Raw genomic sequence first — 27,820 nt, 5'->3', positions numbered from 1 at the left:
GTTCCCCCCACTCCATGGCAGACTCCACGCCCACCACCGTATTCTGGAACTCACAGGCATCTACAACTGCTCCCTTGGAGATTTTACATTCACACATCCCTTTCTGGACCACAAATTTCACACCCGCTAGTCCTTTCACTCTGGCCCTCCCACTTCACCAGTTCTTTGAATTCAGCCAGTCCAGTGCCCGAAGCCTCCCATCCCATCAGGTCTTCCTTCTTTCAGTACAGAAGCCATGAGCCTCTCTCTGAGCACTGGCATCCAGCCGGTCACCAGAGCAGGCAGGTCTCACGTTACACAATGGCCCACTTTTCCGAAGAAGCCCCAGAAATCTTCCAACGCAACCAGCAGCTGTGGAAGCAGATATTTTTTCTGAATTTGACGTACAAAGGAGAACCATCAGCGAGTTAATAACACATCCCAAACCTGAAGTATGCTGTTTCAAAGAGAAAGGCTGGGAAGGATGGGAGACACGGATCCTGCAGGTGCAATTGTGGGAGAGGAGCAGGTCACTTCCTTTCTCTCTGTCTCAGTCCCTTTAACTGGAAAGCAGCATCAGACCTGCCTACTTTGAAGGTTCTGTGGGGATTCGAAGACTTACACATAAGAGCTCAATAACCCCTTTCGAGAATTAGTGTATAAATGACTGGCAGGCTCCAGGCAGCCACTTTGTGAGCCCTAAGATGACTGTCCTGGACTACAGAGCACAGGTCTGAGAGGCTTTCCTAGAGTCAACCCAGCCCCTGCCTCTTGGCTTCTCTAAGGAAGATTCTAGAATAATGCATACTACACTGTCTCAGGCTAAAAGGTTGAAGAACTACTTTCCTCCTTAAAATACTTCTTTAAAATTCTAAAACTAAAGTGGTCTTTTTAGAAAAATCAAACACACACACACACACACACGCAGTAAAAAACCCAGATAATCTTCCTCTCTAGAGAAAAAACTATTAATACTTAGGTGTATTTCCTGTCAATCTTCTTCTATGCACACCTGCTCTTTTCTTTTAATTAAATGAGGTTTCATGGTATATATTTTTCCACTTTATAGTACAACATAAACTCATAAGGATTTAATCATAAATATTATTTGAAAGGCTCTGTGATATTATTTTGAGTAGACAATTTACCATGGGACCTTAAGCTGTTCCCAGGTTTTTCATATGGCAAATAATGCTGTGGTAAATAACTACAGAGAAAAAAATAGCCATATCAGCTTAGGACAGATTCCTGAAAATGGAACTACTGCATCAAATGAAAAAAATTTTCTTAAGGCTCTTAATACCAGGTCCTAGTGAACCCTGCAGTTAACACCTTGACCAATATTCAGTGCTTCTGCTCCATGAAATGGAAAGAAGAATGATGACACATCCCGGATTTTAACTATACTTTTTAAAAGACAGTGAAAAAGCATAAGATGCTTCAGAACAGGAGCTGGCAAACTCTGACCTATGACCCAAAGCTGGCTCACTCTCCGGTTTTTAAATATTTATTGGAACACAGCCATGACCATTCACTTATGTACTGCCCATAGTTACCTCCATGCTACGACAGTAGAACTGAGTAGTTGTGAAAGAGACTATATGGCTCACAAAGCCAAAAATATTTATTATCTGGCCCTTTACAAAAAACATTTTGCTGACTCCTACTTTAGAAGAAGAATGAGTCCAACAACAGAGCACCTTTTTCTATGGGCAGAGGGCCCTTCTGTAATTGTTTTCAGTAAGCTGATTTTTAAGTACTATTTTGGTCAGTAGTAACTTTTTGATAAAAGAAGAATCAGAAGTTTGTCTTGGATAAGATCACAAAAGAAGGCTTTGTGCTCATAAAACAGCTCCCCAGGCTATAACAGAAATACAAATATAAATGAGAATTATTTCATCAAAAGAATCCTTAAGAAAACTAGAAACATCTTATCTTGGTTTGAAAAGGAGGAAAACAAGAGAAAATGATTAGCAACAAAAGCAAAGCGAAGGCTCCATGAAGGACAATATTTGATGTCCTTCCAAAAATGTGTGGCCCCTGAAACGGGAGCCCAGGGGCTAGAAGAGACTTTGGTTGCTGTTCCAGTGACAATGTGTTCTCATTCTCAAAAGGCTGAGCCCAGCCATTCCAGCAGCTGTGCACACAGGAACAAATACCCCACAGCAGAGGAACCTAAGCAGAGTGCACGAGGCCTGTTCCAGAACAAACTCCAGAGCATGAGCTACAGCTACTGAGCCTGGGAGAGGATGGGCCTTCTGCTACCGAGGGTGGGTACATTTTCCTCATTTTTCATTATCTCTGGCAGGTGTTTGGACACAACTAAGGGTACAAATATACCAATTCTGAAGTTGTAGCCAAGCTATTTTCTTCTCAAACCAGAAGCGGGGGTCTCTGAATGGGCAGTAGAGTTGCTAAGGACAACTGCTCCTCTATCTACCCAGAACCTCCCCCACCACAATGTTCTTGTGTTATTCCTTTTTTTAAAAAAATATTTTAATTTTATTGAAGTATAGTTGATTTACAACGTTGTTGTGTTAGTTTCAGGTGTAAAGTGATTCAGCTATACATATACATATACTCATTCTTTTTTAGATTCTTTTCTCATGTAGGTTATCACAGAATATTGGGTAGAGTTCCCTGTGCTATACAGTAGGACCTTGTTGGTTACCTTGTGCTATTCCTTTATTATGGAAGTCAAACAAGAAGCTGCCATCTTATAAGATCCCATCTCCTGGGATGTAGTGACTGGTTGAGTGTTGGGTACCTGACACAAGCTAGGCCAATCATAGCACCTCATCCACCCTATGCCCACAGTGAATGGGTGAGGGCTGGGCAACCTGACACAAGCTGGACCAATCACTGGACCTCACTCCTCCTCTGTCCATAGTGACTGGCCCCAAGACTAGGACATGGTCCAGCCAGGCCAATCAGAATCCTCCATAGGCAAAATGTGACCATTTCTACCTCTCCCCTTTTTCTTTAGGAATCTGAGCACAGCTTTTTCAGCAGCCATGATTCCAGCTTCATGGAGAATTGGATCTAAGACAATGAAGCTGACTCTAAGAAAGCAGTGAAGACATAAACCAGTGAAAGAGTTCCTTTGCAGTGTTCAAATCATTGATGCCAATAAGTTCCCTCTTATAATGCCTTAACTAATTCAATTTTAATTTCTGTTACTTGCAACCAAATAGCCCAGACCAATACAACAATCCCTGGCCTCTGACAAAAAAGGAAAGACAAGGGATTCACTTTTAGAGGATTTTACGAAGGGCCAGTTATTATCATAAAATATTATTAAACATTTTCTATGCATTATTTGTTTGATCTACATCACAACCCCGGGAATTAGGTCAGAGTGGTGTACCGAGGTAGAATGTGGAGAAGGAAAAACGGCATTGGGAGTCACCAGCCTCAGAGGGGAGAAATATTTGATCACTGATATTGCCGAGAACTGCTGGTACAGGGTGATAATAAAAAGCAGATTAACTTTTAGTAGGCTTTGTTACTGTTTTTTAATTCTCTATAAACAATGTAGCCCTTTATTCCTGGCACCCTGGGCAGAAACTCGTAACAACACCCCCTCCTTGCTAGCCCCTGGGTAGGTTGTATTGTTCTCATGGGGAAACTGAAGCCCAGAGATACTGAAAAACTCAGCCAAGATGGGTCTCATCACTGGGGAGTGGGGAGTCACGATCTGAACTACAGTCTGTGCTCTTCACAGCAGCGACTGCTCAGGGGAACTGGGAGGCCACATCCCTCAGCAGAAAATAAGATAGCACTCACCAAACAGAAGCAGATGGGCAGTCAGGGGGACAAGAGGTCAGCCATCTGCAGGGGATTGTTGCCAGCCTGTGGCTGCTTCAGGATCAGAAACCTAGACTAGGAAAATGCAAGGTTTTTTTCCTCGTAATTCTTAACTGTGTGTGTGTTTCCTGCTTTTCAGTTTTTCCTTCTGATTTAATAGAGACCTGTAGATTATGCTAGCCTGTCTCAACCACTCCTCGGACATCACTGGAATGGATTTATGTCTGTATTTGGATGGAGTTATGGAAGGGGCAGCACCCCTCAGGGCAGGTATGGTTAGAATGACCACACCTGCCTGTCCTGGCTTTTGCCCAATGTCCCAGCATAGTTATTAGTAGGGCCTCTTTTCACTCCCAAAGTGTCCAGGTTCGGATGATAGACTATATACATATGGTCCCTCTTTACAGGTGATCTCAGAGGGAATCAGAGTGAGAGATGGATCTCACCCTAGGAAGATTGAGAAACTGCTAGATTCGAGGTCACCTAGCCCTCCTGTCTCTCACTCGGGCTCCTCTGCTCCTGGACAGGTCTCCATTTTGTCTTTAGAGGTAGGGGGCAGTTCTCCAGGAGCCTCTCAGAAGAACAGGGTGCGCTAGCAATGCAGTCCCTGGTTCAGCGGGACATGTTCACAAAAAGTAAAAGCTCACTCAGGTTTGGGAAGGGGGAGTTAATGCTCGGGTGGAGTGGGAACGCTCCATTCTAAAGAAACCCTCTGGGGGCCCGAGTGGAGCGGCTGGCTGAACTCATGCTGCTCTGGTCTGAGCTGCACCGGATTAACGCTACTCCAGGAGTACCGCCTGAGTCACATTCAGGGGTTTGACTTGTTGCAAATGCTTGGAGATGAACATGGAAGTGAAGTCACGAGATGAAAGGTATCAGAAAGCGCTTCTCTTTCCCCTTCCCTCTAAAATTCTTGCTCTAGAAAGGTCTTTCTTTTTCACATTTTCCTCATCAAGAATACATTCATAATTATCTCGTCTGCAACGCTGCTCTACTATTTCAAATCCACATGCAACCATCTACTGGTGATGGCAGGATGTGAGCTTCTCAGGGCAGGGACCCTCTCCTATTCCTCTGGGAACCCCCGACAGCCCAGGGAATGTTCTGCCCCCTAATACCTGTGTTCCTTTCTATTGCCCTGTAGCAAATTACCCCACACCCAGAGGCTTAAAACAACACCTATTTATTAGCTCACGTTCTTTAGGTCCAAGTCTGGGTGGACTTGACTGGGTTTTCTGCTCAGGGTCCCACAAGGCCAAACTGAAGGTGTTGGCTGGGCTGGGTTCTTGTCTCGAGGCTCTTGGGAAGACACCACCTCCAAACTCATTCAAGGTCTTGGCAGGTTCAGTTCCGTGCAGCTGTTGGACTGAAGTGCCCATTTCCATTCTGGCTTTTTTTGTGGGGGGAGTCACTCTCAGGGAGACCTTCACAGATCATTTCTCACGGCCCCCTCCACCTTCAAAGCCAGCAACGGTATCCTTCTTGTGCTTCGGATCTCTCCAAATTTCCCTTCTGTCACCAGCCAGATAAAATTATTTGTTTTCAAATGGCCTACCTGATTGGGTCAGACCTACATGGATAATCTTCATTTTTTAAGGTCACCTGACTTGGGACTTTAATCACATCAGTAAAATCCCTTCCCAGCAGAACCTAGATTCATGTTTGAGTGAATAATCAGGGGCGGGGGGCAAGCTTGGGGAACCTTTGAATATACTGCCCACCATTTTCCCTAACATCATAGCTTCTAAGTCCCCTACATATGAACCTTCAAGTTGTGAACTTTCAAAGATGCAAACGTGCGTTCCATCAACGTCAGGCGTGAGTGAAATTGCAGCTTGCCCTCCGTCTCCTATTGCTGACGATCCTTCAGCTCTACCGTCTCCCACCTCCTCTCCCTCCTCCAGTCAGTAACTCTTCTTGCCTGTTCACTCGATGCCAGCCCCTGGATGCCAGCTGTTGTACTATACTGCTGTACTTTTCAAGGTACTGTACTGTAAGAGTCAAAATGTTTTCTTTATTTTTTGTGTTTGTCTTTTATGTGTTATTTGTGTGAAAAGTATTATAAACCTATTCCAGTGCAGTACTAGAGAGCCGATTGTGTTAGTTGGGGACCTAGGCTACCTCTGTTGGACTTTTATGAACAAATTGGACTTACGAATGCACTCTTGGAATGGAACTCGTTTGTGTGTAGGGGACTTACTGTACTTGGTCACATGACTTGGATCTCTTTGTGTCTCCCAGGCCAGGTGTCTCCCACACGTTTGGTGTCCAATAGCTTTGTCCTGAATCGCCACCACCTACCACGGAGGTTAAGCTGTCATGACTGTATGGTGGCTGAATTACAATCTTCATGTGCTCCAATGAATGTCCCATGAGTCTTTCTTCCCCCTATTTTCTAAAGGATCCCTGAAGTTTTAGGGCTAGGGCTTCTGTCTCAGAGCACCTCCACCCACCTCAAGCCTCACTGCATCTCCCTTTGGCAGTAGGAAACCTGAGCAGCTACTGGAAGCTGAGCTCCTGAGATCTCCTCAACAACACAGAGGCAGTAAACAAGGGCCCTCCCCTAGTAACCTGGGCCCCTGGTTCTGTATGGTTATCCAGGGAGGGAAAGCTGGGTGACATCCAATGAATGGCAGGCTGTGTGTCACACTAGCCAGTTCACAACTATTTATACACTGGGGACACTGGCACTTGACTCTGGAAGGGGTTTCGTAAGAAAAGACACACGGTCTAATGGCAGCAACCGAGGGACGCTTCCGTACCCAGCTTGAGTTACACGCTGCGTTAAACTCTCCACACCTAGACCGTATGCTGGGTAGGGTTCTTCCATATCACATCCGGTGCTCACGACTCAGGCTGGCAGGAGAGGAGGGTGGTTAGCATGCGGTGAATTTGGACAAGAAGGGACTACAAAAGTCAGCCCAATTACCCTGAGATGGAAATAAACCACACAGAGCAGCAGTTTTTTGTCAAAATAATATTGTCGAAAGAGGGCACATGGAAGCTCATGAACATCGAAAGGCTCACAGGGAGCAAGAATCTATGAACTGGCTCTATTCCATAGAAACTTCAAAGTGCAAGCTCCAGCAGGCTCACAGTTAGGGGGAGACAAGGCCCCGTTCTCAGCCAGCTATTCATCCAACTCAACTGAGGGCTGGAGAAGAAGTCTAGACCAAGTGCAAAGGCAGCACAGAGCAGAAAGAGAGTGCTTCATATCAGAGAGCACAAAGGGGTATCAAGGGAAGCTTCTTGGAAGAGGCGGCATTAGAAGGAGCCCTGGAGGTCCAGAGAGATGGAGCTAGAGGGGAGGGGTGTCCCAAGCCAAGGGATCTGAGCAGGGTGCAGGACAGTGGAGGGAGGGGTCTGCAAACGGGGTACAGTCCTGTCCAGATGGAGCTCAGCGGGAGAGAGGCTGGGGCCCAACCCCAGGGCCCAGAAGGCCAGAAAGCCATGAACAGAAGCAAACAGAAGAGTCCAGCTTTCAGGGCTGTTCCACTGTCTCTCACACAGAGGCAGGAGAGCCAGAGATTCCAGATGTTTAGGAAATGTGCTTCCAACAGACCCATCTGTCCCCTGATGTCTTTGGCAACAAACGTTGAATGTGCTTTGCATAGGCCACATCGTATTGTAAAAGCAAAACTTCTAACTGCCCCAGAACTGCCTGGGGAAATTCGTATGATTTATATAAGAATAACAATAATTTCTATTTTAGAAGCAAAAAACCTGTAAGGCTAGGATTACTATCCAATGTTGCCTACCTCTGACACTCAGGGAAAGAGAGACGCCAGGCTTGGGATTCACTGTCCCAAGTATCCAGGGACAGTGTTCAGTCCGCAGCAAAAAAGCTTGCTGGTGTGGACAAAAAATTGTTGCCTGCCTTTCAGGTAAACAACAAATGTTGCCTGCCATCAAGCCATCAGCCACTGCAGCTGCCTTATGGTGCGCCCTGAGGGGATTCAGGATGGAGAAAAACAGGATACTGGCCCCAGATAGTTAAGATGCATATCAAAGGAATGATTTCAATGAGCCCAGACTCACTGCATCTTCCCATACACAGAAAGGACTAACATCCTTGAGATGTCTGTTTTTTTGTGATTCACAGTAATTTTTTCATGTTCAACTATCTGGTTTTATTTGTTTGTTTTTGTTTTTAGCAAAAACTCCTGTAGAGTAAGTCCCCTACATACGAACAAGTTCCGTTCCGAGAGCGCATTCGTTAAGTCCAACTTGTTTTTAAGTCCAACAGTTAGCCTAGGTACCCAACTAACACAATCGGCTCTATAGTACTGTAGTGGGATAGGTTTATAATACTTTTCACACAAATAATACATAAAAAACAAACAAACACAAAAAATAAAGAAAAGACTTTTAATCTTACAGTACAGTACCTTGAAAAGTACAGTAGTACCAGCTACACCAATGGGCTTTGAGGCTTGCTTCTGGACATCCTGAGCTTGAAATAAAGATACTGTACTACTGTACTCTGTACAGTACTGTACAGTAAAGTACACAAAAGCACAACCACTTGTAGAGGATGCACACACGTCACAAGGTACGCCAGACACATGAACTAACTGACGTGACTGGACATGCGAACGCACGTTCGCATCTTTGAAACCTCGCAACTTGAAGGTTCGTGTGTAGGGCAGTTACTGTATATCCTGACTCTTCCCTTACCTCTTTGGAACAGTTCCTCAGAGCGATCTGAGAGACTGATTCCCAGGCTATAGTCCTCAGTAAGGTCCCCGAATAAAACGTTAACTGTCAACTTTTAGGTTGTGCTTTTTTCCTAGATCAACACTGGGAAGAAGTGACCGTTGGCAAGAGCAATCATGATCACTGAGCAGAACCAGGCTCCTGGCCGATACACAGAGTGAACTGTTTTCGGGGGTAGGGATAGGTTTGAGGGGAAACATCCCTCCTCTGAGTCCTTTTGCTTTTCTGGACCAAGGAAGCTAGTGGCTGGGGTTTGGGTCAGGACTCTAGCCTGTGGCTGTGAAATAACGAAAATACACAAAAGGGCTCACAGGGACCCTTGGCTAGGGCTGGCAAAAAGGACTGAGCACGGTGACTAAGAGGCCCCGCAGACACTCAGAAGGAGCCTCCCAGACAAGCAGTCTGGTTTTTGTGTCAATCTTTCCATCTCCCCACTCCACCATCTGCGGAAGGTGCTAAGGAGTCGCTAACTGGGCAAGGAGTAGGCAGCAGCTCTGCAAAAGGAGGGTGGTGAAATCAGCACAGAGCATCAAAGGGATAATTGCCTTGTGTGCATGGACAAGCCCAAGACCAGAACATTTGGGGCAAATCCGTACCAAGGATGGGGCAGACAGCACGAGCAGGCATGACAGGCCACACCACCTCACCCACCTAAACAACAGCTCTCATACCTCGCTGAAAAGCCCCAGAGCCTAACAGCTTTCTCCAGCGCTCACATTCCAAACATGACGTGGACTCACTGGAGTGCCGCGTGCTGCAGCCCGGGGCTCTGCTATTCATTATAAAATCGTCACCCCGCAGTCCCCCCTGTGGCCGGCCGGCACCTCTTCTGCTATTTAATCTGTAGACAAAGTACAAATTTTTCATCCTGTTTAGAATATGCTGGAGTGTGATTTAAAGAAATACATTCCTCTTGGGGTATCATGCTACAAAAATGCCAGAAATGCAAGCCTGCGGGTGGATGATTAACCCTACCCTCTGTCCTCTGCTGCAGAGAGGCTGCCTGGTGTATGGAAAGAGCCCAGGCTGACATGTAGTTCAAGAAGGCAATTTCAGGTCGTGCTTCGCCTCCCCTGCAAATTGCTAATGAAATGATCAAAGAAATACAAAAGTAGCAGGGACAATGTGCACCCATGCAGAAAAAACAGTGTAAGGGGTCTTGAAACATGGATCAGAAACACAGAGGGATTTCTGCAAGAAACAGTACATCTAAGGATGTGATGAGAATGAATATGAGCAGCCCAATGGCTCAACAAATACAAAAGAATGGGCTGCCTGGGAAGGAAGTGAAAGCGTCCCCTAAAAGAAGCCTCTAAATCTGCAAGCCGGAAAGAGACTAGGGGGTCAGAAAGCAGAGAAGTGGCCCAGGGTCTGGACACAGAGAGGCCAGGGGCAGAGCTCTCACATCACCTTGACTTACAGCAGCCAACCTGCTCCACAAAGAGGAGGAAAAGGCCGCTTCCAAGGGGCAGCATTCTAGTGAGAGGAGTGGGTGATGCCTTTGCCAGCTTGAGGCTGCCACGTCCAGAGCACACAGCGGCCTCTGCCTGCACAACCTCATAGCCCCTCCCAGACAACAGACCCCCAAGCTAGACAAATTAAGTTTCAAAGAAATATACAATGACTTAAATCATCTCAAGTCTTAATAAATGTTAAGAACATAGGATGAATAAAAAGGTGAGGGAGGGGGAAGGGTAGCTTAATAGATGAAAAGATTCAGTACCTAAAAAGGAAGGAAGTGATTTGAAAAGTTAGAATAATACCACTCCACTCCATGAAACACATTCCAAGAAAGAAAACAATATTTCGAAATACCAAATCTCAGCGATATTTGAGGAGATCTTTCATAAATAAAAAGAGAACAACCTGAGACCAGAAAAGATTAGTTTTAGATGAAAAACATGATTTCAGGATTGAAAACTCAAATGGAGGCAGTACAAAGTGATACTTCTGAAAGCTCAATTGCTGAATTAGAAAGATCCATTGAGAAACTGCCCCAGACATCACAGAAAAAGAAAAAGAAAAAGGAAAAGGAGGTGAGTGTGATAAGCAAACATCTAACATTCCGAGGGAACAGTCAGGAGATCCATCACGGGAATTGCAAAACAGAGCTGACAGAGGAGAGACATTCAAAGAAATATAAGGACTTCTGCTTCCAACCAACACAGAATAACAGAGGCCAGATTTGCCTTCCCTTCTGAAACAGTCAAAACAACTGACAAAATTGCTGAACAGTTGAACATAGAACAGTAGTGCTCAAAACACTGGACATGAGGCAGTGAAGGATAGTGATCTGTGAGAGATAGGAAACAGACAGGTTGAGCCCTACAATCCCCCACCACACTACGTGGAGAACTCCAGGCTGCACCATAGGCAGAGGGCACCCAGGCTGAGCCCAGCTGACTCCCTGAGTTGAGGAAATCAAGCTGAGAGACCAGGAAGACCAAGCAGCTAGAAACCACAGGACAGAGTACCAGCAGGGAGAGAGGTCCACATAGCGAACCCCAGAGATCTGTAGAGGGTCCCCCCTTGAATCAGTACCAGGGTACTGATCAGCACATGCATGTGAGGAGACTATCTGAGGTCGGGGAAAGCACCAACTGAAATATTAGAAAGGACAGTAAAAACTTGAACACTGAAAAAATTGAAATTCTGGATACAAAAACTACCATGTCTAAGATAAAAAATTCACAGGATGGAATTAATAGCAAATTAGGTATCACAGAAGAAAGACTGGTGAACTTGGAGACATAGAAAAAGACTATTTAAAGTGAAATACACAGAGATAAAAGGATTTTTAAAAAGAAAAAGAAACAAAGGTAATAAAATAAAGAGAGCATCAATGAACTGTGGAACAACTCCAGCCAGTCTAATATACAGGTAACTGGAGTCCCTGAAACAGGAAAGAAAGATGGAGATAGAAAAAAAATATGAAGAATGAATAGCTGCTATTTTAAATAAATTTGATGAAAACTATAAACCTGAAGACCAAAGAAGCTAAATGAACCCCAAGCATAATAAACATAAGAAAACTGTACTAAGCCAAATCATAATCAAATTGTTCAGTACCAATGACAAAGAGAAAAACCTCAAAACCAGCCAGAGAAGAAAAGAGGAACAAAGATAAAGATGACAGCAGGTTTCTCATAGGGGTCAATGCAAATGACAAGACAGTGGAGCAAAGTTACTACCAGAAAAAAGAAACGAAAAACCAAAAAACCTGCAGACCAATATCCTTCATGAACATGGACATAAAAATTTTTAAACAAAATGTTAGCAAGTCAAATCCAACAATATGTAAAAAGTATAATACATCACATCCAAGTGGAGTTTACCCCAGGAATCCAAGATTGGCTTTACTTCTGAAAATCAAACAATGTAATTCATTGCATGCATAAACTAAAAAGGAAAAACCATACTATTATCATGATGGATGCCACAGAAGTATTTGACAAAATCCAATATCAATTTGTAATAAAAACACCCAGCAAACTTTGTGTAGAAGATAACTTAACTCAAATCTCAAGTCTATGAAAAACTGAAGCTAAGATAATACTTAATGATGAAAGACTAAATACTTTGTATGATCATAAAAAGAACAAAGATATCCACTCTCACTACTTCTATTCTACATTATATTTTACATATAAGTTCTAGACAATGCAATCAGGCAAGAAAAAGAATCAATTCTACTTCTATATTCCATCTATTAGAACTTTAAATGAAAAAAATACCATTTACAAAAGCATAAAAATGCAAAATACTTAGAGATAAATCTGACAGACGTGCAAGATCTGTACCATGATAATAACAAAATAATGCTGACAGGAATTAAAGAGAAACTAAATAAATGGAGAGGTATACAGTACTCACGAGTCAGAAGACTCAATATTGTTAAGATGTCAGTTCTTCCCAAATTGATCAATAGATTTGATGCAACCTCAATCAAAATCCCATCACACTTTTTTTGTAGGATCAGACAAGCTGATTCTAAAATTCATATGGGACTGCAAAGGACCTAGAAGAACCAGAATTACTCTAGAGAAGAAGAACAAAGTTGGAAGATGAACACTACCTGATTTCAATGATAAAGCTGCAGTGATCAAGACACTGTGGAGCTGGTGTACGAACAGACAAAGAGGTCAACAGACCAGCATAGAGAGTCCGGAAATAGACCTACACACACAGCGATAAGTGATTTTTGACAAAGATGCAAAGGCAATTAAGTGGAGAAGGGACAGTCTTTTCAACAAGGTGCTAGAACAATTGGATATCCACATGTAAAAAAACAAAAACAAAAAACAGCTTGTCATGAGGATTACATGAGAAATATTTGTGAAGTTACTTCACAGAGCACCTCAGGTAGTATGTATATATTAGTTCCTTTCATTCTTGGATTCCAAATAAAACCATTTCTTTCCCTGCACCAGAAAATGCATAAAAATGAAAATCGGAGCATGATAACGTGCTTTCAGGGACTGCTTCTTGCACTTTGAGTAGATTCTAATGCGTAATGGTCCTCCGTGGCTGCCACTGTCCTGGTCTTTCCCCCATCACACTCCATGGCCTTATTCACCTCCCCAGACTCAACAGTACCTTCCCTGCCACATGGCCTTTTCACATGTTGGTCCCATGGCTGGGGAAGTTCTTCACACTCCAGGCCCTACAGATTGCTAATCCCTATTCATATCCTTCAGGTCCCAACTTAACAATCATCTCCTCAGAGAGGACTTTCCTTGTGCCGCTCTCCCCACTACTTCTAACATGGGAGTCGGGGTCCCATCTTACTGTGTTTAGACTCCTGTTTTTTTCCCCTTAGAACACATCACCATTTAAATTCTATATTCGTCTGATCATGTTTGCTATTTTCCCCCAGCCACACCAAAAGCTCCATCATAGATGGTGACCATGTTTGTTTCACCCACAGCTGTATTTTCAGTTTCTAACACAGTGACATGTGTTAAATAAATATCTGTTGGATTAAATAAAGACATGCAATTTTCCTCCCAGGAAGAGGTTTGCCCTTCATCCATGAAGACTTAGTGGTCAAGCCCTGGGAGCTGGCTTCAGTCTTGGGCCTGGCTGTTGCCAGTGCTAGAGAGCTGGGACAGTGGGGAATCCAAAGACTTGCTTTGTCAGGCTGTCTAGGACAAACCTCAGCTGCTTTTGTGGGCAAGCCTGAGGACCATCATCTCCGCCCTCGGGCTTCTTTACTTCGAGGGCTGTCGTGGCCACTGCTATTGTCCCAGCCAAATTCCCTGGATCTCTTGTACAATCTGACTGGCAGATCCCTCTTCCAGCTGCTGGAGGTGCTTCAGCTAACGGCTCACACATGCATCTTCTCAGAGGCGTGTCCTTGGAGCCCCTTGGAAGACACCTGGCCTAAAGTTGCCTGGGAGTTACACGCACCCCTCGAGGTCTGTGACCAATGACAGCCCTCTTCCTTTCCTCCAGGTGGGACAAACTCTGGCACGAGCTCCCTGTGGCATCAGGCTGAAGCTGACCTCTCCTGAACCCAACCTGGCGTGGCGCCTCCTCTGACCCACACTGCCTCTCCCTCACCATTCCTCTTCGGGGGCTCTTTTAGGAGGTGTGTGCACGAACCCCCAGCCAGGCGTGGTGTCTGGGGACTCCACCTGAGACCAAGGCTGCCGGCTGCACGGAGGGGATGGCCACGAGCTTTGAGCACGCAGCACAGGCCAGGCACCGTCTTAGGCACCAGCCGTACGCCAACCCTGAGGAGGAAACCAAGGCCCAGAGAGAACCCGGCCTCTGTTCAAGGTTGCCTCGCCGGGCGAGAGTGAAACCAGGACCCAGACTCATGGCAGACTCTGTCTCCCAAGTCCATGTCCTTCACTCGCCGCCCCACGTGTGTGTGTTGTGTGCGTGTGTGCAGACTCCCAGTCCTATCAGACAGGTCAGCTGTGCTGGTTAGAACAGGGGCTGCGGTGGCCAAACTGACTGAGCACAGGGATATTATCCCAAAGCAGACAGGGCTGTCTGCCGAGGCCGTCAGCTCTGCCCCTGAGGACATTCCAGAAGGAGCCAGGCGCCCACTCCAGAGGTGTGCTCTGGAAGGAGCTGCGCGATCCAGAGAGGAGTCAGCCCGTGCGACCTCTGAGGTCCACACAACGCACAGCTCTAGTGACTCTAGGTCCCCAGAATATGAGCCTTCAACTCAAGGTTAAAGAATGACACTGTCAATCACTCATTGGAGAGTAACTTACATCATCACCAGAGATGGGAGAACTGAAACCCACCTGTCAGATCACAGCCTGAGAAAACTGGTGGATAAGAAAAGAAGAGCCAGGACATGGAAGCAACCTAAGTGTCCATCGACAGATGAATGGATGAAGAAGATGTGGCACATGTATACAATGGAATATTACTGAGCCATAAAAAGAAACGAAATTGAGTTATTTGTAGTGAGGTGGATGGACCTAAAGACTGTCATACAGAGTGAAGTAAGTCAGAAAGAGAAAAACAAATACCATATGCTAACACATATGTATGGAATCTAAAAAAAAAAAAAAGGTTCTGAAGAACCTAGGGGCAGGACAGGAATAAAGATGCAGATGTAGAAAATGGACTTGAGGACACGCGGAGGGGGAAGGGTAAGCTGGGACAAAGTGAGAGAGTGGCATGGACATATATACACTACCAAATGTAAAATAGATAGCTAGTGGGAAGCAGCCACATAGCACAGGGAGATCAGCTTGGTGCTTTGTGACCACCTAGAGGGGTGGGATAGGGAGGGTGGGAGGGAGACGCAAGAGGGAGGGGATATGGGGATATATGTATACGTATAGCTGATTCACTTTGTTATAGAGCAGCAACTAACACAACAATGTAAAGCAATTATACTCCAATAAAGATGTTAAAAAAACAAAAACAAAGGGAAAACCGAATGTAGATGTTTTCCTCAATTAGCTTCTACTGAGAAAGCAATAAACAGGAAAGATCAGTGCTATATGTGCATTTTTATTTAACCATTTGGCGTGAGTCACAACCTTTCAGAGGAAATATGTCTCTTTTTTTAGTGAAACGAAAGGAAACTATTTTAATTTTCTTGATCACGCTGGGGTTTTTGCAATCAAGTTATTTTTAACCAAAGCATTACACAATATGACCATCACGTGAGAATATTACTGAAACCGAAATCATACCAGCAGGAAGCAATGACTCCATGTGTCTTTTCAAATGTCCTAAACTAACTCCAAATAGTTTCATCTGCCTAAAAACAATGCTACTTATAGATTATTTTTGTTATAGTTTCCTCTTATACATGGAAGGCAAAAAAAGGTCTTTATTTCTTGAGCATCAAAGTTAGGACAAAAGATACCTCATTAAGAAATCAAGACTCTTGCAAACAGGTTCTAAAAAGCTGAAGCTGCTCATTTTTCAGTCGTGTTGCTACATGATTACATTTTTAACATTTTGTTTCTTTGTTATTGTGATCTTGCTGAAATCTCTCTCCTAGTGTAAAACAGATGGGGCTGTATTATTTGATTGGATTGGGTTTTATTTGGCGGGGGATACGCCAGGACACAGCAATTCTCAACCTCTAGTTCACACTGGAATCACCAGGGCTGCTCTTACAAATACAGATGCCTGGGCTTGACCGCAACATAATCAAAATCAGAGAAATGTGGTGAAGCCCTGACATTAGAACTTTTAAAACATCCAATAAAATTCTGATGTGCATCAAGCTTGAGAACCACTGTTTCAGGGGCTGGGAATTTAAAAAACTTATTTACAAAGCAGCTGTGTTTCAAGCGCCTCTTGGATGTTCCTCAGTTCAAGAAAAGCCAGGATACAAAAATGAGCATGTAGAGAACAGATCTTTAGGAGGTGATTTTAGCGTTTCAGAGAAACGCACCAGTGGTTCTTTGATATGGTTAAATCTTGGCGTGAATTTGAAGCAAGATTTAGAGTTCTCAAGTCTAATTCACATACCTTTATAATGGGATGGAAAAGGTGTATGCTGACCTATTTAAGAACTTGAACCTCAGGCTCTCCCTTTCTCAGGACAGACTCACTGCTCTTGCTAGTTGGGAAAAGACTACTTCTCTCCCTGGATATGGCAGCCCTGCTCCCCTCTCTTCTCAAACCTGGCTGCCCGACTGAGCAATGGCACAGCCTGGGCAGAGGTCGAGGGCTCCCTCGATTCACCCAGGGAGGCTCTCCCTTGAAGGGGAAGCGGCTGGTTCTCTAACACCAAAGGGGAGAATCCACTTGGCTGTACATGAATACAATGAACACAAGACTCCCAGTGGCGGCTGTTTCACCTGCATCCCTGGATGCCTCCCTGCCTTCCTGGAAGCCCCTCTGTGCAGGAGGCTGTGTGCCTCTCCGTCACTTCTTTTACAGAGGTGTGCTCCACGATGAATGGAAAACCCAATCATTCAGTGCCATTCCTGGGCAGGCCTCTTGCAGACTTGTAAAGCTGGGCACACTTAAGTTTTGGACCCTTTCCCAACAAGCTGTTACTCTGGACAACGCAGGACAGGTCCTGAGACAAGGGGAGGCAAGGACAGGAAGAGAAAAGAGTCTGGGTCTGGTGAGGGGATGGGTGCCCTGCCCTAGCTGCAGGGCCCGACTCCAAAGGAAGCCTCAGGAAACGCAGGCACAGTGGCTGCACCAACCATCTAAGTCCTACATCTGGAAACGGATTCTGTACCTTGAAGACGGGCAGAGACAGGTCTGAGCAGCCCAGGTCCGTGTCACAGCAGAATACGTCCCAAGCTGGAGGACAAACTCCACCTCCCCTCTCGGATGTGCCCTGCTTGTCCCCTGCCCTCGGCCATCCTAGCATCGCCCAGCTCCCTCTCTAGCTTCAGGCCCTGACCTGGACCCCTGCTCTCTCCCCGTCTGAGCCCGCCCTCAGCCGTGGCGACCTTCCAGTGCTCTCCGTACAACACGGCCTTGGCCCTGGCTCTGGACTGTGGCTGGCTCTGCTCTGTCCATGAAGACAGTGCAAAGTGGCAGGTCTGGCCCAAGACAGGGGGCGGTGGGCCGGACTCAGATATCACGCAGTGAATCAGGTCGCAACGAGGGCAGGCAAAGAGAGACGGAAGCCCAGGCTAGGAGCTGGAGGGAGCGTGAGAGGCAGGAATGAGACCGCCCATCCCGGTCGGGATGGGTGACTGAATGCCAGGCCCCACCAGCTCTGAGAGGCTGCTCTGTATCCGGCCTTCGGGCAGGCTTCACCCTCCTTCAGATGGATGGGGGCGAGCATCAGCAGGTCCAGCCGGAAGGAAATGAAGAGGAAGGGAGAAGGCGCATGAAGCAGAGGAACCGGGAGAACGCAGCCCTACCTCTGCTGAGGCTCAGATCTGAAGGAGCACCATGCATAGCTGGGGGAGGGGCGAGCAAAATCCACCCCACCCACTGGGCTGCAAGACCCAGTCCTGGGGTCGTGACACTGTCAACTCACGCTGCAGGGTGACCCACAGTTATACAAAAGGAACAACACTGAGTCTCTTTGCTTCCCAGCACTGTACACTGAGCACATTCTGCATTGTAGCCAAGTTGATCATGAAAGCAGGCTGATGGGTCCAAAGGGATCCCCTGGGGTGCAAATGCATGACAGGAAGGGATGAGCTTTGTGACTCGATTCAACATGACAAGTCGGGGCCACTGAGGGGGTACCTCCAGCTCTCCCCAGTCCAACTCACTTCTGGTGGAAGAAACTTGTCAGTGACAATCCAGGCAGCAACAAAAGGTCACCAAAGGCCCTAGATCATCAGCTTTTTAAACATAATTTGGGTAGAGATAGAACTAGGGTTAGTGGATCATCTCCCCCTGTTGGTTTTGCTGCCTAAACATCTCTTGAATCTCCGACTCCCCTCCACCTCCTGTACTGGGTTGAATAGTAGGTCCGCAGAATGCACATCTACCCAGAACTTGTGAATGTGACAATACTTGGAAATAGGGTCTTTGTAGCTATAACCAAGTTAAGATGAGGTCATACTCTATCAGGGTGGCTCCTAATTCAGTACATCTGGCATCCTTGTAAGAAGAGGGAACTTTGGACACAGAGACACACACGCCATGTGATGAGAAGGCAGAGATGGGAGTGATGTGTCTACAAGTCAAGGAACGTCAGGGATTGCTGGCCACCATCAGAAGCTGAGAGAGTCTCCCCCAGAGCCTACAGGAGGACTCAACCCTGCTGACATCTTGATTCTGGACTTCTGACCTCCAGAACTGTGAGAGAGTAAATTCCTGTTGTTTTAAGCTGCCCAGTTTGTGGTAATTTGTGACTGCATCTCAAGGAAACTAAGACACCATCTTAACCCCTGCCTGCCATCACCGCCCCAGGATAATTCCCACACCCTCGTTACCTTGACTCCCCCCACCCAGGCTGGCTCCCACACAACATGTTCTCCACTCTGTAGCCGGAGTGAGCTTCTCACAAGCACCATGGATCCTGGGACTCCTCTGGTTGCAAACCTGCAGTGGCCTGGGTACTTACTGCTCTGGGACTGAGCATCTACTCTCCTCACCCTCCACCGTCTCCTCGGGCAACATTTAGCTCCCAGATGTCACTAAGCCTCATTCACACACAAGAGCCCACTCCAACCTGCCCAGATGAGCCAGGTCCTATGTTATTTGTTCTCCATGCCCCCGCTGGACTTTTCCTCCTTAACACTTGTCATGGTGTGTTGTGTGTGTTACATGTGATTATTTCTTTGCTGTCTCTCTTCCCCACTGAACTTTAACCTCCAGGAGAGCCAGACTGCATCAGTTTTGTTCATCACTATATCCCCAACACTCAGCACAAAGTGAGTTAGTACTCAATAAATATGTGCTGGATGAATGAATGAATGAATGAATGAACCAACAGAACAAAGAGAGAAAGAGAGTAAGCACATCTTCACCCCCCTCTCCTCCTCCTGAATGTGTGATGGATGATCTCAAGCACAGGGTGGGAGGGGCATCCTTTCATAACTGGGCAAAACTCAGAAAGGTCAAAGTCTACCCACCTTCCCTTGTCAACAGTGCCAAAATCCTAAGACACGTTTTATAGGGGTAAGAAGAGAAATAAAGCAAGCAAGACAGATAGTTTGGAAAACCACTGATCCACATCAGTGTTTAAATATAATTTTCAGTTATTTAAAAGTGAAAGAAATCTCCGCAATTCTCAAACACAATCATTAATACTATCCCATATGTCCTGTCGTGCATGCTTCAACGCAGTCCTGTAGGGGGTATATTATTGTCTGCATCTACAGGTGAGGAAACTTAGCCCGGGGAGATTAAGTCGTTCACCCAAAATAAAGGGCCATGAACCGAACTGTCACCAGGTCCATCTGACTCCAAGCACAGAGATGCTTCCACGACCCCCAGCGGTCTCCCCTCAGCCCCCGTGCCCACCCCATCTCACCCCTCAGCCGCCCTGGTGAGCACACATGCAGGTTGGGGTGAGCTCTCTCTGCTCTCCCTGCTGGCAGGGAAGCTGGCTGTCCAGCCACAATCTGCGATGTGTGTGAAAACAATGCCCAACTCCTTTATCCGCAGTGACACCAGAGTGATAATGAACCCAGCAACCCAAGCTGGAAATCTGTCCAGATTCATGAAATATCTTTCAACATAAAATATGTGAGAAAAACACAAACAGTTCAGCAGCAACAACATGCTATGTATGTAGCAAAGCAAAACAAGGCAGGTTGTATAAATATTTAACAATGAGAAAGAACTGAACTGGCGCCAGAGAAACATCTGGGATAACAGATCTAAGTAGGTTGCGGTTTCTAGTGGAAAAGTCACTAGGAAGACATGAAACTAACCAGCCCGTGATTCTCCGATTGCACTCTCACGTGCATTTACCAAGCACCTCTGGCGACCCAACTCTAAACGCTGTTTCCGGTGGCCTAAGTGTTTACTACACAACTGGGCAATTTCTAAGGAGCCTGAATCAAATAAACATGCTTTGCTTGCCACTAAAACACTTTATTTCTATTTCAAACAGCAGAAACCCAATAACAGTGTTAATAGTTGACTCAGATAAAATAAGGATTTTTTTTAGGGGGTGGGCCACATTTATCTACGTTACCTAATATGGCAAGAAAGGGACTGATGAATGCGTTTAGGAGTTCAGAGTCTGGCGTTAGTCCAAAGACTAAGTGTGGCTATTCCAAAGAAAATAAGCTATAGATTTGCAAGTATGGTTTTCATGAAGTTACCTTCATGACTGACATTTGGAAACAGACTATATTTTTCCAGAGCTGATACCACAGGGGTGGACTTCATGGGACCCCTGGGGGACCAATTATTGGCCTGACATTCTTCCCGGAAGGACCCAACTGCGTGGCTGAGTCCAACACAATTTCGTCCTTGCCCTCCTTTGCAAAGTGTTACGAAGGAGGCCCAGCTGCCTTGGGTGGGTGAGGCTGAATGCTGACAACCGTCAGCTCTTTTCCCAGGCGGGCCTGCTGTCCTCTGTGGCGTCATGCGTAACTGGTTTGCTTCTGCTCCAGACCGGGTCCGCGAGGGTGCGGTGTGAGCCCGCCCTCAGCTCCTTGCTCTCCTCGTCTTCTGCAGGGGAGGATGCCAACTGCCGACCCCGCAAACCTCCTCCCGACCCTGGTGGAGAGCCTGCCGTGTGTGGACTGCAGAGCGAGGTCCCAGGGCTGCAGGCTGCTCTGTGCACGCCCATGCCCCTGCCTGGCCAGCGAGTGCCCTGGGCGTCAAGCCTCCAAGGGCTGCTCCTCCAACTGCTCTCCCCAAAGGCCTGGCCTCGGGCCCGAGAGCTGGGCAAATCCAAGTCGGGCAGCAGAGGTTGCTGGGGCCAATCCCACCACTTCCTGCCGGTCCCAGCAGTCGAAGGATGTCCCCGACCCCAGCAGCTGCAAGACCCCAACCACAACTTGCTAAATTCTTTAGTTCAGGGCTTCTCAATCTAGAATGTGCATGTAAATCCCTTGGGGATCTCATTAAAATGTAGCTCCTGAGTCAGTAGGCCCAGGGGGCCTGTGATTTCTAAGATGCTCCTAGGAGATGCAGGTGCAGCCCGGGTTCATATCCACTAAAGTGGTAAAAACGTGCCATAAGAATGTAAGAGAGTTTGTTATAGTTATTAATAGTTCACTGTTAGGGTTGAGTGAGAAAATAAAAGCAAAACGTGCGATGGGTCCCACAGGCGTCCCCTCTCGCGGATGAGCAGGGAGACTACACAGCAGATGCAGCATCTTTAACCTCTCCCAGAAACAGCGTGATGACAGGTCAGCCGGCAGAGCGGGCTGAGCACGGCTTCCTGGTGAGCTGCTATCTGTGCCCGGACCACAGCCCGGCCAAATCCTGTGATCCAAGGCTGAAAGTATCTCTGGACTTCAGCGAAGCTCTCGGGGAGATAGGGAAGCTTAATCACAGCTGATTGGGACATGTGAATCATGCACAGGAGCTTTCCGGCCAAAGGCCTCAGGGACCGACCTGGCTGGGGCTCTCCCCAAATTATCACAAATAATTTGGAACAATTAAGAAATGGGGGTCCATTCATTCAACAACAGCTGGAAACTCCTGTCGGTGACTGGGAAGGAGAGGCTGCATCCCAAATGACCTTTCTATGGCCATGCAAAACAGGTATTTGTTGAATGAATGAATAAATGATTTTTTAAAAGTAGTGACTGGATAAAGAAAGAGGGGGAAAGAGGAAAGAAGGAAGGAAAAGAAAGGAAGAAAGGGAGGGAGGGAGGAAGGAAGGAAGGAAGGAAGGTTAATCCAGCCTTGGCTTACACTCTTTGTGCCTTTGGACAGTTCTAACTATTGCAAAGTTCTTCCCTATACTGAACCAAAAGGCTGACCCAATTCTCTGAATGAAGGAAGAGTCAAGGAGAAACAGAGCCACAGAAGAGCAAAGTGGGGAAATGGGCCAAATAAACCTAGTCTTGACAAGACCACGGGTTATCCTCTTCCACGTCCGCTTCCCAGCCGGGGCCGCCAGGCACTTCCTGCGCAGCACAGTGTCACTGACAAGGCGTTTCCAGTTTCTGCTCGCCAGGATCAGGGCTTTCCAGAGTTGAGCAGCCACAGTGGTGGTGAGCGGGTGGGGTCTTGGGATAGATCATGGAAGATACAGAGAAGGACTCGCTCTCTCTGCACTCTCCTGGGCAGCTCGCTGCGCTGCTTGCCCTCTGACCCCACCTCTTGGGTGGTGTCACTCCAGGGACATTTCTGCCCACATCCAGTTATAGTCAGAGGCTCTGCTACCACCTGGAAAGCCTGGGCCTCTCCTTGGTTCCTCTCCTTCCACACAGTGAGCTGGGGCTCAGGTCACTCCAAGACCCACAGTAATTATTTCTGCAGCCCCTCCCTCCATCAAACTTTTACCTGATCACTGCCCTCCTTCATACCTGACACTGGCTCCATCTTTAGCTCAGAATCCTGTAACCCCAATATACCCAGCATTCCCAGTAAGAGGAGAAGGTGCTCCCCGTTCTCCAGGAGAACACCCATCCTTCCCCATGGGCATCACTTCTAACGCCCAGAGCCTGGCTCTCCCAGCCAGGGCCAACTTTTAGTGACTGCCTTAATTTCCTCTGGGAAATCACATCTCTCCAGCTCTTGGGTCCAAGTGCCTTGGATGGAGAAGCTGGCCTCACATCCTGGCTCAGACTCCCTAGCCACCAGAATAGGGCAGGGCAGGTGTCCCAAGCTGATCCAAGAGAGCCAATCCTGGGACATTTGCCGGAACTACTGGGAAGGCTAACAGTTTCTGCTGGTGTTGCAAAGCTAGTAGAACATAAACTTAGAGCTTCTCGTAAACACCTTTGTTGTTATATGAGGAGAGCCTGGGTGAGAATCAACCCTGCCTGGGAGCAGCCCCACTTCTGGCTATAGTGTATATCCAAAAGAACTGCAAGCAGGATCTCAAAGAGCTATCTGCACTCCCACGTTCACTGCAGCATTGTTCACAATAGCCAAGATACAGAAACAATCCAAATGCCCATGGACAGATGAATGGATAAAGAAAATGTGGTATATACATACAATGGAATATTATCCAGCCTTAAAGAAGTTAGTCTTATCATTTGCGACAATAGGTTTGAACCTAGATGACAGTATGCTAAGTGAAATGAGCCAGTCACAGAAGGACAAATACTGCCTGATTCCTCTTATACGAGGTGCCTAAAGTAGTCAAACTCATCGAGGCAGAGAGGGGAATGGTGGTTACCAGGGGCTGGGGGGAAGGGGAAATGGGGAGTTTGTGCTTAATGGGTATAAAGTTTCAGTTATGCAAGGTGAGTACGTTGTAGAGATCTGCTTTCAATACTGTACCTACAGTTAATGATGCAGTAACGTGCACTTTAAAATGGAGTAAGGAGAGATCTCGTGTTCAGTGTTCTTAGAAAAAAAGAAAGAAAAAAAAGGAGAGAGAGAAAGAGGAAGGAAGGAAGGAAGGAAGGGAGGGAGGGAGGAAGGGAGGAAGAAAGAAAGGAAGGAAGAGAGGAAAGGAAAAAGAAAAAAAGCCACGAACGAGCACAAGGAACTTTTTGGAGGTGAAGGATGCCAAGGCCACCATCCAGTGTCCACTCCAGGGATGTTTCTGTCCAAATGTGGTTCACTCTGCCCCTTTAAACACTGCCAGACACATTAAGACTTCCCACAGACAGAAGTGTCCACCCAACTCTGGTGAGCCTGCTAGCTAAACCCTTGACCCAGAGCCTGACCTGCCCTTGACCATCACTTCCCCCACCAACTGCCCCAGCTGGGTCTCCTGACTGGTTTCAAAAAGCCACATCCTGTGTTCAAACACTGAAGTCTGGAAAAAGACAGCTCTTTCCACAGAAGGTGATTTCAGCTGTCAAACCAACACTTCCTGGCTGATTTCACATCCCTCCAAGATATTTAACTTTACAAGGTGTGTTCCCAAGGATTTCTACAGGGAGTTCTCTAATTCACCCCAGGCTGGGGGATGGCAGAGCACATCTTTCTTTGCGTCTGTTTCAGCACCATTGTTTTACAAGTATGGTCACGTGTCACCATTTCAGGAGACACGGAGATAAGCACAATGTAGACTCTGTCCTCACACCTTAATCCTTTATCTTCTTCCTCCTTTTCATGTATTGTTTATAACCAACACTGAGAAAATGACTATTATAGTTCAGAAACAGTGGTACTGCTGTCACTTTTGACAACATCTGATTCAGTCTTATCATAGGTGTTATGGACTGGACTGTGTCCCCCCCCCAAATTGATATCTTGAAATCCTAGCCCCCCAGAACCTCAGAATGTGACTGTATTTGGACACAGGGCCTTTAAGGAGGTGAATAAAGTCATATAAAGTCAAAAGAGTACGGCCCTAATCCAATAGGTCTGGTGTCCCTATAAGAAGAAAGAGGGAGTGGGACTTCCCTGGTGGCGCAGTGGTTAAGAACCCACCTGCCAACGCAGGGGACACAGGTTCGAGCCCTGGTCCAGGAAGATCCCACATGTCGCGGAGCAACTAAGCCTGTGTGCCACAACTACTGAGCCTGCGCTCTACAGCCTGCAAGCCACAACTACTGAGCCCACGCGCCTAGACTCCGTGCTCCGCAACAAGAGAAGCCACCGCAATGAGAAGCCTGCGCACCACAACGAACAGCTGCCCCTGCCTGCCACAACTAGAGAAAGCCCGCACGCAGCAACGAAGACCCAACGCAGCCAAAAATAAATAAATAGAGAGGGAGAGACACCAGGGATGTGTGGACACAGAGGAAAGCCCATGTGAGCACAGAGTGAGAAGGCGGCCGTCTACAGGCCTGGGAGAGAGGTCTCACCAGAAACCAAACCTGTCAACACCTTGATCTTGGACTTTCAGCCTCCAAAACTGTGAGAAAATAAATGTCAGCTGTTTATGCCACTCAGTCTGTGGTATTTTGTTATGGCAGCCCTAGCAGGCTTCTGCTGAATGCCTACTGCATGCCAAGCACTGAGTAAGGCTCTGCAGGCAGACACAGAAGTGAATGAGGGGCTTCCCTGGTGGCGCAGTGGTTGAGAATCTGCCTGCCAATGCAGGGGACACGGGTTCGAGCCCTGGTCTGGGAAGATCCCACATGCCGCGGAGCAACTAGGCCCGTGAGCCACAATTACTGAGCCTGCGCATCTGGAGCCTGTGCTCCGCAACAAGAGAGGCCGCAATAATGAGAGGCCCGCGCACCGCGATAAAGAGTGGCCCCCACTTGCCGCAACTAGAGAAAGCCCTTGCACAGAAACGAAGACCCAACACAGCCATAAATAAATAAATAAATAAATAAATAAATAAAAATTAAAAAAAAAAAAAAAAAAAAAGAAGTGAATGAGAATCCAGCAGCTCTCAGTGTGGCAGGAAGAACACCACTGCACAAACAGATCTATCATAAAGTGGAATGCAAGTATTACGGTATAAGTCAGCTCTACTATAACACTTGTTTTGAAAATGCAAATCTGTTCCAATGCCATTGATACAGTGGGGGACAATTTGAGCAGAATGTGAATTTTGTGTTTGCTTATGCATGATTTCATCTGCAAGAAATACGAGATGAACACAGAAAACTGCACCCAGCTGAACTGAGTCACATAGGAATTCACAAAATGCACACACTCAGGCACACAGCGGCCGCCTCAATTTACCGTGTGTGTTATGAGCCGTACCTGTCCAACATCTGGTGTTACAGTTTTTGATTTCTGCCTGATTTCACATGACTGTCCTTGCACCATTTCACAGGAACACCAAAGTGGCAGCCCTTCTGAGGCTCACTTCCACAAGTAAACTTCAAGTCAGTTTCAAGGTCAAGTGCCATATTTATGGTAATATTTATAAATTTCTTAACCATTGAACGTGTCAAGCTGTGCTCCCATTTTTATCAGGTTCGTAGTTTTGTTCTTACCTGTCACTGACAAATTTTTGAGTGTTGTGTTCCTAGCCCACTTTCTCCCGCTAAGCCCTGTGGGTTTTGTTTCATGATTCTGTTTACTGCAGTGATTTTTATGACACGTATTTTGTGTTAGAGCAGAGCTGACTGTATTTAAACGTCTCAATGAGAAATTTCATTTCTGGTAAGTAAGGTCTGGGAAATCAGTGCCTATAATCAGGTTGACAAATAATCATGCACTTGAGGCATAACCCTCATTTCAGAGCATGTGGTTGTGACTAATGTGTCAACAGTGCTTCCTAGTGGCGACATGCCCTAATTGCAGGTAAAATATAGGAAAAAAATGATGTATTAAAAATGAAGTTTTAAAACATTACAGGATGAATGAAGCTATTACACAAGCTGAGTCAAATACATCCCTCACAGAAAAAAAGGCAATTTTTTCTGACCTCCAGCTTCCTGATATGTTTAATGAAAGAAATTTTTCTCCAGGGAAAAGTCTTGAGAGAGAGAGAGCTACACTGACCTGTCATTGAGTTTTCTGAGGTGCACAGCTGCTCTCTCAGCTTCTCCACATCGTCAGGATGCACCTGTTCATAGAGGGTGCTCCCAAACCACTCTGACTGGGGCTGGTTCAGCACGGGGGTAACGGAGTCAGACACATAAATCACTCTCCCCGTCTCAGCCGCCACTACAAACAGAAATCCATCAGCCGCTTCAAGGATGAGATGCTTCAGTTCCTGGGAAGAAAAAATCATGATTAGGACCAAGCACGGACAAACCCAGGCCAATTAAATAGTCTTATTAGCAACCTTCAACTTTTATTCAGAAATTCATTGTGATACACAAACAGTTTTGGGGCTTTTTTTGGTTTGTTTTTGGAAAATAAGCTGTAAAAATGCACGAAGCTTATACTAGCCCTAAGATACAGCTACTCCAAACACTGTTAACCCTGTCTTAACGAGCCCTCTCTTAGGGAGAGAGGAAATTTCCAGTCCAGGGGAATGAGAGAGCAAGAAGTGATCACCAGGAGGTGTTGGGTTGCCAGAGGTGTGAATGGCCTCACCTACATATTCAAACTGCAGTCATGTCATTGGAGCAGAAGGGGCTCATGGAAGGGAAGGAGGGACCATGGGAAAGTGGGAGGAGAGAAGGAAAGGCACCAGGTGTCTCCCCAGCCACCACCTGCCACACTCAGAATGCACTCATTCTTCTTCTCTTCCTTTCTGAGCTGAATGCTGGCGGCGGATTTAAGAGTATCACCTTACATCTGCATGTCTGTCAAACTTCCAGGACTCCTTGACAGCCAACATCTCAACAGACTCTCAGAGTAATCCCAGAAGGTGGCAGGGCACCTAGCATTGTCCATGTCACTTTACGGTGAGAAGAGAGGTTGACTGCACCAGCCCTGGAGTCACACTCACACAGCTCATGACTGTCAGTGAAGGCAGGAAGGAAGCTGCTTGGGATCAATGAATGGGCGG

At 46.5% G+C, this 27,820-nt stretch overlaps 1 protein-coding gene across 6 annotated transcripts in view; it reads right to left on the bottom strand.

Moving 5' to 3' along the window:
• The window catches only part of ARNT2 (aryl hydrocarbon receptor nuclear translocator 2), a 198,052-nt gene that overhangs the window by 98,540 nt on the left and 71,692 nt on the right, over positions 1-27,820 (bottom strand). For all 6 annotated transcript variants that reach the window (XM_061179804.1, XM_061179805.1, XM_061179803.1 and 3 more), the window contains one exon: positions 26,863-27,076. In XM_061179804.1, coding sequence (XP_061035787.1) covers positions 26,863-27,076 — 214 coding nt within the window. The remainder of the gene's footprint in view (positions 1-26,862; positions 27,077-27,820) is intronic.

The sequence above is a fragment of the Eubalaena glacialis genome, chromosome 2 (assembly GCF_028564815.1).
Source record: "Eubalaena glacialis isolate mEubGla1 chromosome 2, mEubGla1.1.hap2.+ XY, whole genome shotgun sequence".
Lineage (NCBI taxonomy): Eukaryota > Metazoa > Chordata > Mammalia > Artiodactyla > Balaenidae > Eubalaena > Eubalaena glacialis.
Note: the sequence above shows the minus strand (reverse complement) of the source record. Positions and strands in the feature narration are given on the sequence as shown.